The sequence below is a fragment of the Cyanistes caeruleus genome, chromosome 7, assembly GCF_971803275.1.
Source record: "Cyanistes caeruleus chromosome 7, bCyaCae1.hap1.1, whole genome shotgun sequence".
Taxonomy (NCBI): Eukaryota; Metazoa; Chordata; class Aves; order Passeriformes; family Paridae; genus Cyanistes; species Cyanistes caeruleus.
In genome coordinates, this window is record NC_141707.1 from 37,495,701 (window position 1) to 37,508,040 (window position 12,340).

Genomic DNA, 12,340 nt, shown 5'->3' on the forward strand with positions numbered 1-12,340 from the left:
CTCTGCAGTGCTTGGTTTTCACAGTCATTTTTACAGAATCAGAAAAAAACAGGGTAATTAAAACATAAGGTTCAACATCTTTAGATATGTAGAACATTTTCTGTTGCCTAAAACAAATATTCCCAAAGAAAGTATAAAACATTTTTCTGACTTGCAAAGTTTTTGCAGTCTATCATTTAAATTACTTAAATAAAGGGAGCTTTACTGCTCCCAAAAGCTGAGAATATAACACCCGCCATGCATATTAGCTTGATCTTTTTGACAGACCAGAAAAGTGTTTGTGTGTGCCAATTAAAACAAAAATGGATCCCTAGTGGCTTGTTCCTCACACAACTTCTGAAGACTGCTATCATTGTATGCCGGGGTAACCCTGGATAAGGCGGCTCTCCAAAGTAAACAAACTTTTCAAAACTTTCATGACAGATGGGGGTTGCAAATGCATTTTAATAAGAGAGTTGCCAAAGCAACTTTTTTGCAATCAGCATATATTTACTTAACATCTAACAACATTGGGAACACAAGGCAGATACTTTCTCACCAAATTTTTTAACAAATATCATTTTTTTTGAAAGATTGGTTGAAGACCTTTTCTCTCAAGCTGATATTTCCCCATCACTCCAATGTTAACTTTGCTCGACATCCAAAGGACTGTGAGATGGGTGAAGCCAGACTGTAATATGAGACAGACAATCTGCTTGATAATGAAATTTCTTTGGTAGTCATAAACATCTTAGAGTCCTTTCAGTAATTTAACTATCAGTATAACCATGACTACCTCTGTTTGATAGGCTGCCTCGTGGATTGGATACGTGATGCTGTACGAATATAACGCAGCTCAAGACTGAGCCTTTTGTTTTATTTTGTTTCCATTTTTTAATATTAGACTCAGCTCACTATGGTACAGCACAGAGAGATATTTTATTTATCCTCTCAGCTGCTCACTCATTCAGCATAAACATGGCCAAGAGACTGGATTATCTGTGAGAAAGAATTTAAGATCAACTTCCAGAAATGCAGTTGGACTTTTGACGTGTTTTTAAAAACTTGCATGGCTCTGTCCCAGTTTAATTCAAATCCAGCTAATTAAACCACTAAGGAGCATAGTGTCTCCCAACTTTAATTAATCCTTCTTCTACTGGGGGTGTGGACACAGGAGTATCCAGGGTTTATGCATTTATTCTCAAGTTTTATTATATTGTAATGATTTTTTTAATGAATATTTAGAGACAGAAATTTCCCAATATCCTTTCTTTTTTTTTGATTTATTTTTTTTTTCCTTTTCCTTTCCTCTTGACTCTTTTCACAACTTCCCTGTCCCAGCCCTGGTGGCTGCCATGCAGATGGCAAATGGGGTGTCCTGTATTGCATGGATAGATCCCATCCTGAAAAATCTCTTAGGAAAACAGAGAGAAAAATCCAGATTTCTCTTCACTATGGGGAATCAGGTTGATTAACATGATCATAAAAAACCCCACCACTTTGTGAGAGAGCAAGGTGAGATGAAGGGAGCAGTGGGAAGGGGGAAGAGTGTTAACTTTGGAGCTAGAAATGCTCCAGCAACTCACATTTCCTTTTTTTCCTACGCATATCAAGGGCAGCAATCCCAATGCACAGTGCAACAAGAGGAACACATTTTATTGAATTTCTGCACGCAGAGGTATCTGTCAATCCAAGTTTAAATCACTTAGTGTTCACCACAAGCTGTGTGAGTCCCAGGTGGCATAAAAATTTCAGTTTTCTGCACTGAATCTTGCACTGGATTAGCAACTGCTGAAGTTTCCACGGTCCAAAAGCATCCAATAATCCAACACTGAACCATTGGAGTCAGTTATATGAAGCTCCACTTCAACAGTCCAGCAATTTTTCTGGATGTCCCAGTTTCAGGGGGAGTTGAACATTGGCTTGTTTCAGTATTTGGCTGAATTAAGAGCTGTGGCGTGGTTTTTTGGTGTTCGTACTTGAGTTAAACATGAGCCATACACTTCCTAGGCTGCTCACTCTGCTCCTTTTTTCTTGTGGCATGGTACACACTAATTTTTTTGCTGTGTTTCTCCTTCCCCACTGAATTCTTCACTTCCTGTATTAAGGTTTGTTCTTGGCATTGTTTGAAAATAGCTAATCACTGCAAATAATAGTTGTGGCCACCAGAGATGCATAAGTACACTTTGAAGTGGGTGAATCAATAAGACGGGTTTGGATTTTTGTTTTGCTGTGTGAATTTATCACCCTTTCCCGTATCTCCATAGAGTGTCCATCAGTAGGATTGCTGAAATTGCCTCCATCCCTGTTCTGCAGCTAAAAGAAATGCAGGATCATCTGTAGAAGTGTCTACTGGTAGAGAACTAGAGTGATACCAGGAAGGAGAGATGTTTTTCACAGTGGTGCCATGGTGCCCAGGCCAAACTTTGCAGGAAAACCATGGACAGAAGACCTTGATCTTCTTCCATGGCTCCTTTACCTCCTGTTTTCCACTTCCATGGATATACTGTGAAAGGAAAGCCTGTGAGGCATGCTCTCAAGGGTGATCTGTGAGGGTTTGGAAATCCTGGCACTGCAGTATGTCCCAGAGCACAACCTAGCACAGGGAAAATACATAATCTGTAAAATTTTAAAAATCATTGATCCTGGGTAGCCCCCAAGGTTCATGGTAATGGCATTAATTAGACATGGTGTCCTGTGTTTTGTGGAGCTAAAAGGGTACATTTCTGTTTAATAACATAGAATCTTCTTGAACACCACCTTGGTGCATCATTATGGTGACATGCAAAAGAAGCTCAACCCTCCATTTGCAGCTTTATAAGGTGACAAGAGAAACCCTTAATAAGCCACAAATAAAGTATCAGGAAGTGTTTCACACCTGCCTCCCTCCCCACTTCCCCCACTGTGTTGTCAACCCAGCAGTACATTGAATTTAGCACACATTTACCTGTGGTGAGCCGATATTTTCTGAGGATCAGTGCTTAACAGCATTTGCAGCAAAGCTGCAAAGCTGCCATGGGAGTGGGTTCGGCCTTTGAAGTAATTTTTTCCCCTGGTGCTGTAGCAAGACAGAGGGAACTCAGGCACCCTGGCTCTCCTATCCCCAACCTGAAGGGCATGGGGAACCAGAGGGTTAATGCCAGTTGCCAGTCCTCGTGGGTGTTTATTGCTGACAGCAGCAGCAGCATTCTGCCTGCTAAGGTAGTGCTAATTCTAGACTGTAGCCTTTGCAAAAAATGATGGCACAGAGAGAGGGATTTTGGGAGGTATTTAAATAAGTGAAGTACCTGGCACAATGGAGTCTGGCAGCTCTGGATAGAGCACTTCATTTTCTTTTTTTTTTTTCCCCCTCAGATTTGTCTTTCATTTGTTTCCCCGGTGCCTCTGTTTATTTCAGCAGTGCCTGACACAGGGATGGTGTGTTAACAGGCCTTAATATTGAACAATTTCTGCTTGTTGCTAGTTATACATCATTTAGGGCTGTGATCATAAATTGTTCAATCACAAGGTTCAGTCAAAACCGGCATTCTTTACTGATGTCTTTTCCCAAGGGTGTTGAAAATTTGATTGTTCAAAGTGCAAATATGGTTTAGCAATCCTTTCCAAGAGTCATTTATCAGAAATCCTAAGGAGGTAATATATAAAAGTGGGATAGAAAACCTGCACATTAAATGGGATTTACCAGCCAAAGCCTTTGGAACTGCTTGCCTGTGAATGACTGGAATGGAGCAGAACAAAGTCAATTACTGACTGTAATTAAGGAGTGGATGCATTTAAACTGTAGAGAGCAGTAGCAGTCTTCTTGAAACTGTCTTGTTACTCTGAAGATTAGTCTGAGGAAAGAAAGAAAAGGACTTGAACTATATCTTACAGAAAGTATATTTTAAATGAATTCTCTTCCCTCCATTCTATGATCTGTTTTTACAGATTTGCTCATAAAACACTGATAATATATGATTATCAAAATAACACATTCAAGACAAAGAAACTTTCAACATGTATTTTGCTTTGGTCTTGTTAGCAATGGAGTATCTCTTTTGCATATCATACAGTGCAAATATTTATGCAGTGCTGAATACTTGTATTTTAATAAAGCCTGAATTTACTGAACGGAAGGCTGAACTATGTTGTGTCCTTTTTAAGCCTTCAAAATACAGTAAATCTAATTACATATGTTGCTCTTACTTTGAAAACGTTATTCCATTTTATAATTTTAATAATGATTTGTTTATACTGGGAGAGAGGCATTAGATTGAATTGTTGCCTGTGTTTAGTCTAATTCATATCTGCATGTATACATTAATAAATTGTGATATCATACCATACATTTTGAACCCAAACCTTGCTGTGTGAGCCGGGCACAGAACTGGAGGTCAGCTCTTTCTGTTGCTCACCTTAAGGTGAATTTGGGCTTTTTATTTCCTTTTGGTGAAGGGAAGGGTGAGCATGCGAGGGGTGATTAATGTTATGGCCATGGACTAAGGAGGGAGCTGAGATTTCCCCAGTAAATAACTCTCCCTGGTGCTCGGCGAGAGAGGGGTGGCTGCAGTTGGCTCCCGATGGGTGCAGAGGGGATGGGATGAACATCTGCAGCCGGGCAGCCCCGAGCCCACACCAGGGGACCATTCCCACATCCTCAGCAGCATTCCCACAGGATGTCTCCGCTGGAGCTGCACTGACGGGATTTTCCTTAATGCTGATGACTTTGGAAACCTTCCTTAACAGGCATTTCCTCAATAAAGGGAGGGTTATAGGACAATTAATGCGACATTAGGCTGTTGTTTTTTGGTTTGGGTTTTCTTTTTCCTAGTGTTATTTCGGTTTTAAGGAAGATGCTGGGAGTACTCATGCTGTTTCTTTTTTTGCTTCAGTTAAAACTCTTAACATGGGGGAGATGCAGGGAAACAGAAGCACTTCATGTCAGTGTATTTACATAAATAAATAAACTGTGCCAGGTTGTAACAGCTTTGCTTTGCTTTTTCCCAAAGTTTGGTCAGAAGGAAATCCCTATTGTCCACTGTGCTTAGTCATCCCTCTAAAAATACCTGAAAATGTTTTGGTGCTGAATTATCCCATGTTCCAGTGAGCATCCCAACATTCAGACTAAACCTGCATCCCCAATACACCCACACTCAAGTGTTCCATTTCCACGCTTGGATACCACCAAATTTTGCACAAGCAGCTTTTAACAGCAGCAAAATAAGAATAAAACTTTGGTTCCAGAGGTGGCAGGAGCTGAGCTGCTTTGGAGCATGGGCAGAACGAGTTCCTGCCCCTTCCAAAACATGCTGGTGATGTAGCCCTTGGTTGACTTGTCTGCAAACACAGAAAGATGTGCCCAGATGCTCCATGGCCACTTGCACCAGGAATCTGTGCAATAATCATGGGACAAAGCACTGTACAGCTCTGGGCCTCAGTTTTGCCATCTGTGAAATACCCATTTTTTTGAATACCTGGAGATTTCCTTTGGTAAAATATATATATATGTATATATATATATATATGTATGTATGTAAAATAAAACATTATGTATCATTATCATCCCAGTAGTTTACAGAAGTTCAGACCAACAGCATATACATACATATTTCCACCAAATATTAGGTTAGGCAGTGAAACAGCATTATCAGGGGATTAAATATTCTTTTGATAAATATTCCCAGTGAGTGGGTCAAAAATGTAAATCGACTTATATTCAGACAAACTGGGGATTTTTTTTTTCATGATAAATGGGCTTCTAATTATTCTGCTGAAGCCATCTTTGATGATAATTTCTTTTTTTAATGTGAAAGAGTGACATTATTAATTTTACCAAAATATTTGGGAGTGGGCTGGGGAATCATAGGTAAATAAGAAATGCGCAAATTCACGACTGGGGGTACCAGATACAAAAAACAATACTAGTAAAACAGAAATGGAAACTGTCGAGGACAGGAAATAATTTTCATGATGCATTCACTTCTTTTCAGGGTGCTTTGATTTCACTTGAACTGTGTCTTGTTACATGGGATTTCCTGGCTTTTCTTAACTTTTGTCACACACCCGTTATTTCGGCACTATTTGTGCTCGGTGGTTGCACTGCTGAGACAATATCTCGTTTGTTGTGACATATTCAAAACAGTTTTCAGACAGAGGTTCAGAACTCCTCGGTAACTCAGCACTCCAGCAGAAAAACCTCGGTAAAAAGGACAAACATTTGGGGGGGGGGAATGGGAGGGAAAACAGAGGAAAATCATCTGCCTGGGGTGTGCTTTGCTCACCTGTGTGTGCCCATGCCCTCCCCAGATCACGACAGTGTCAGGAAATGAGTTCCTCCTCCAGTCGGATATCGACTTTCTCATATTGGATTGGTTCCACGCTATCAAAAATGCAATTGACAGATTGGTATGTATTTGTTTTGGCTGTTACCTTTATTAATTAAGATGTAGCAATTTCAACTTCATTTGCTCAGGCATCTCTACAGGTTTTAGGCAGTCAGCAGCTAGCTAGACATTCCTTTCTCTGAAGGATATAAAAATATGTATGCAAATCTACTAAAAAATGTCAGATAAACAAGGTTGTTGCACAAAAATGTCATTTGATTCTTGCCTCGAAACGGAACGCTACATTTATTTCTCTGAAATAACAAGGACGCTGGCTTGCTGAGGGTTGTAAAAGCACACAAGCACTTAATAACTAATGAATTTTTGCATTTTCTGTTTATGCAGCCTACAGTATATAATCTTCAATAGAACTATTAATACATTTGAGCCTTTTATGAATTTTTGTATTACTTATTCACAAGAATAACACTAGCAAATAATATTCCTTTGTAACTGATTGCTGGTATTCTCCCAGGAAGGCTGGGGGTTTTCTACTAGAAGTAAGCAGGGTTGCGTTTTATTAAAACAGTTTTTAATTACCAAACCAGCTTCAGCTGTAGCTTTTTCTTTCTTTTTTGCCACTCTCAGTACAAATTCCAAACGTCTTTCTCCTATCCCTGCCTGATCCAAGAACATTTTCTTATATTTTTATTTTTTTTTTGAGGGCACTGACTTTCCTTGTTCACTGCAGAATCTGTTGAGAGAAAAATATCCCCATTTCTTGCATTTTTCAGAGGTTTCAGTGCGGTGGAATCTGCAGCCTCTTTGAAAGGGTTAATTTGAACACAGCTACTGTTTCCTTAAAGAGCTACAAACATTCTATTACCCTGAGGCTATAATCAGCCAAGGAAAGTTTGATCTGATGATGTATGTCTTCATATTGTGCATTTCATTGGGTGTGTGAGGATATTGATATCCAACTAAAGATTTTTGGGGTGGAGTTTTCCATGGAGACTCAGGGAAAAAAAAATAAAAAAATAAAAAAATTTTGGCATATTATTCAACTAAACGTCTAATAAACCTGATTTTATATATACATATGTATTATTTTTAGTGTAGCTGAGGCAATACCGTGGCATCAGCAGCCCTGAGCCTGCAGAGAGCCACAGCAGCAGCAGCTGGAAGGGCACAACTGGAGGGGCACAGCTGGCCCGTGCTTGGCTGGTCCTGGCCAAGGTCCGAGAGCGCAGGAGAAGATGTCACCACACACCATGCACTCCAGCCCTGCCAGCTATTTCAGTCCCCAAAGCGGGTGTGAAGAGCCTGGCAGCTCTCCAGGCTGTTGGGAAGGCTGAGTCTCACCTGACCAAATGCCATGGGAAGAGATGTGGCTTCAGCCGAAACAGCGTCGCCTCTTTTTCGTTCTTTTTTTTTTTTTTGCTTCTTTTCCCCACTCATTTTCACTTTGTCTGCCAGTAAATTAGAATAAGAGAAAAGCCCCCCGACTACTTCTTAAGCTTCAACCAGCAGAATTCAACCCCAAATTTGCAATGATGTTTGAAGTAATTGTGTTTGCAAGAATATTTACTGTAACTATCTAAACCAGAAAGGCAATTTAAACACACTTCCTCTTTGCCAGCATTTGAAAGTAGCCTGCAATGTGGAAATAATTTTGGTCCCTAAAGCCTAAAGAAGAAGGCCTTTTGTTTTCCTCACTTAAATGGGAATTTATCTCAGAAATTAGGATCAGTCTGTCAGGGCCATAAAAGCTTTGCCATATGACAAATTTTGTATTACACTTTCCTTAAATTATATACTCCCTGCACACTTGCTCTGTGTGTTTCTGCTAGCTTCTGTACTAACATTCTGGAACCTCTTGCTTCATTCTTACAAATAATAATTTTATTAAAAGCATACACATATGTATATACATATATATATATTCTTTTCCCAGCCAAAAGAACAGAGAATTACATCGAGAAATTCGGAGTTCAAACTCAGAAGATCCTCCAGCATCGAATTACTGAATAACTTAGACACTGAATCCAAAGAACCAAAGCCTGAACACAGAAAATCTTTAAGTAAGGCTTTTTTCTTTCCTCATTTTTCTTTCCTTTTTTTTTTTTTACTTTTCTTTTTTTCCTTTTTAAATAACTATGCCATTACAGGGCAAGATAATTTTTATTACATACAGAATGTAAGGAAGATCACGGAGAATTTTAAAGCTGAATATGTTCTGCACTGATATACATAACTTGCATTTAAGTAAAGACAGTTACTAGCTCCACACTTTTAAAGGGTGACACTCTCTCCTAAGCAAAATAAATTTGTTTAGGAGCAAAGACATTTATTTAAGCCATTTATTTTTAAAAATAAGCAACATGAGCCCTGTGTTAATGGTCTGTTGCAGTTGCTTTGTTTCCATTTTAGTAAAATACCTCAAATTGCCAGAGTAATTTTGTCTGTTGTGTATTTATACACTGAATTGCTGAAAGAATTGACATATCCTCTGCAGCCAACAATCAGTGATGTATCTATAATTTTATAGAAGATAAATTCCAGGGTTTGGCGTTGATTTTTGTCAGTGTGATTAGAAAAGAAAGTGATCTAAAACTAGCAGGGGTGTGCTTTACTCCTCTGAAAAGACTTTCCCAGTTTGTGCCGAGAGGCTCGTGAGATCGTGGGCAGCAGCCGCAGGAGATGGTGCTGACCCCGAATCCCTCACTCAACATTTTTTTAACTTCTCCCTCTCCCCCAGATTTTTGTTTTCCTCCTTTTTTTAGTGGGAGATTCACGTCCTGGTCTGGATATCAGTGCTGTGACAGCCCCAGAGTGGCAGGCTGGTCCCAGGCACCTTTAGGTACCAAAGGGCTCTGTAGGAATTTTCCTGCACGCATTTCAGTGCAGGATCAAAGCCTGAGATGTTAAGAAAAAGGCTGCATTAAAAAGACCTAACAGAGCTATTTCCAATGATAATTATCCACACAATCATAAATATATGCACACATGCATGTGCGTACACACAAATAGAGACTCATTAAATAGTCTCTTTTTGCAGACCACTGGATTTTGGGGTTTGTTTTCTTGTTATCTTGAAGATGTTTCTTTTTTCTTTTTTTTTTTTTTTTTAAGGGTTTTGTGGTTTTGTTGTTTTTGTTTTTGTTTTTTTTTTCTTTGTGTCATAAAATATAAAGTAGCCTAAACGTAGCTTGTGAAAAATTGTCCCAATATCTTTGCACTGGGTGTTATGTTGCATTTCTCAGAGGAAGAAAAATAAGACTGAGAACACAGTGAGTTCTGAAGGTCTGATTCTGTTCTTTTTGTAGCTAATAGCAAAATGCCCATAAACTGTCTCAGCACTCAGGGAATTTTTATTTATTTATTTAGACTTCTCACATATCTTTAAATGATAATTTGTCAGACAAAACAGAAAAAGTGACTATGAGCAGTGACAGAGACTTAGTCTATGTTTCTTTTCAAACCTTAGAGAATCCTGAATAACCTCCGTTTTGTTAAAGGCTATTTAAACTATTAAAAAAATGTGAAAATATCTGCTGTGAAATCTCACTGAATCGAAGCTTGCATTTAAATACCGTAGATTGGATTGCTTCTAAAATATGTATTCAGAACTTTTTTTTTTTTTTTGGCCCCTTGAGATCAAGCAATTATGTGGAATTAGAAAAATCATATTATTCACTTACTTATTAGTAGTCTGAGCACAAACTGTATTGTCAGTTTTCTGCCTTTGGCTTTCTGTGCCCTTAATGTTCACACAAGTATCGTAGCCAGAATTATCGGCAGCTAGAGCCAAAATTGCTTTAAAAAGGCATGAGAACTGGTAATGACACATTGTTAGCAGTTAACAGGTGGTCGTTTCATTGTCCAGTTTGACTGCAGAGCACAAAGATATGTGCAATATCTGCAAGTGTGTTTATAAAGTTCTTGCAAAGTTTAACGATTTTATAATTTTATAGTGCTTTTACATTATTGACTATTGCCAGTGCCAAATCCAAACAAAGGAGATATTTTAATGATGCCTTAGAACTCCTCCAGTTTAACAAAGAAGATGAGCAACTGATGTGTTAGAAGCCCACCCCCTCCTGTTCTGATAACCTTTAATGAAATATTCAGACAGCTCAGATTCATTTGTATTTACCTTATCTACATTGTAGGGGCTGCAGAAAACAGTTTTAGGCTTGATACTATTGTATCATTGCTTTTTATTTTTTTCTTTCCAGCACAAGTTTATAAAGGACAGGTACATTCTAACCAAAAGCACTTCAGTAATTTACTCTTTAATTTAAAACTGGGGAGACTGTCTCTAGAGAATTAGTAGAAGGAATTTGGTTTTTATGTCTAATCCTAATTGCTTCTGCTTGCACTACAAGGACAAATGGTAATTCTCTGTTATGCTTTTTTGAGCTGTAGACACTGATTTCATTGAAAATTGGGCTCAAACTGCCAGGCTCAATTTCCAAAGTTCAGAGAGTGGCTGTTCTCTTGGTCACGCAGCTTTTCAGTGGCTTCTCATCCAGTTTGGTTTCAACTCATGTTCTAATTGAAGTTTTCTTGAGCTAAGAAACCAAGAATGGCCTTGGGGAGTGTTACCAAAATATGTAAAACTGTGATCTTGTTCTCAAATACATGGAAAGAGATGACTTTTTATTTTATGATGTCAGCAATTTCACTGATAGAATTTCTGTAGCTGATGCTGGTCATAAATAATATGTTTTTCATCCCAGCAGCCTCTTCCATTAGAAAAAGGGCATATTTTATGCAAGAAGATTGCCTTGCAGCACCACTTATTTTAATGCAAAGAAGTGTTGTTCTAAACAGACCATTTTAAAAATATGCATCAGATTTCATAATTTCCAAGTAATTTAGTTATCATTCAGACCATAGGGGTGTTTTGGTTTTTTTACTCATAAGGTTGCCAAAAAACCCTCCTAATTAGTACCAGCTATAATTGGGTGCACTGCTAAGTGGTCTGCCATGTTAATTTTGTATCCCATGGAACCAGGCACCTGGTTACTCTGCAAGCAGAGATGGTGTTGTGGTGGATGGGAAGTAGGGAAAGAATCTGGGATGTTGGGAAAGAGCCTGTGCACCACAAGGTTCCCAGGAATCATTCCTCTCTCCAAAAGCCCAGGGGCCTTCCTCACTGTGTGTGTTCCACAGGAGGTGTCAGGACAGCTGTGTTTTGGGCAAGTGGATGCTCTCAGCTAAGCTCAGCCTTTTATTTCCTGCCCATGCACCCAACTTGCCGTCTCTGGGCCATTTGTGGCCATCATCTGGGAATTCTGTCCCTCAGGAGTGACCTCTTGTGGAAGAGACTGGGCTGAAGTCACTATTGATTGTTGGAGGGGATCAATTCCCCTTCTGCTCCCCCTCTCTTGGATGAAAACAAACAGCTCTGCAGTAGGAAGAGTGCCCTTTGGCTACCGTATCAATCTGAGGGCTGCTCTTGTCAAAATGCACAATCACAAGCTTGATAATGCAATCCATTCCCAAAGCACTATATTTCCAACCTGTTCTCCATCATTTCCTTATGGCGTCACATTTACTCAGTTCATCACATTCTTATTAATATTTTAGGTTTCCTTGAAAGTGATGGAATTCTATTTTTATTACAAAAGCAACAAGAATAAATACTAATTGTTGTCAGTTATTTCCTTATGTAGTGGGAACAGTAATCTGTTCCTCAGCTTTAGGTTGCCAAAGCAAAATAATGAAATATTTTAGACATTTAAAAAAATCTGTGATATTAGATAAATGCAATTTGATCTCCTTGTTTGCCACATAAAAGCTGGAACTGCCTGAATTGATAAGATTGAATTGCATTATTTTTATTGTTTCTACTCGCATATTTTTTTCCTTATCTTCAAGAACACTTTACTTGAAACCCGGTGGTTAGTCATACAGCCTGGAAAATCTCCTCCATGTTTGAATTCTAGCTGGAGGTGCCACAGCTCCAGCACTAGGAATTTTAAAAAATGTGTGTGTGTGTGTGAAAAGGAACAATTTGGTGAGCTGTGGCAGCATTATTGCTATTCATGGTC

General features: G+C 38.9%; 1 protein-coding gene across 2 annotated transcripts in view; it reads left to right on the plus strand.

Moving 5' to 3' along the window:
- The window catches only part of ARHGAP15 (Rho GTPase activating protein 15), a 322,285-nt gene that overhangs the window by 157,073 nt on the left and 152,872 nt on the right, over positions 1 to 12,340 (plus strand). For both annotated transcript variants that reach the window (XM_086898275.1, XM_023931396.2), the window contains 2 exons: positions 6,265 to 6,363; positions 8,236 to 8,362. In XM_086898275.1, the coding sequence (XP_086754401.1) occupies positions 6,265 to 6,363; positions 8,236 to 8,362 (226 nt within the window). The remainder of the gene's footprint in view (positions 1 to 6,264; positions 6,364 to 8,235; positions 8,363 to 12,340) is intronic.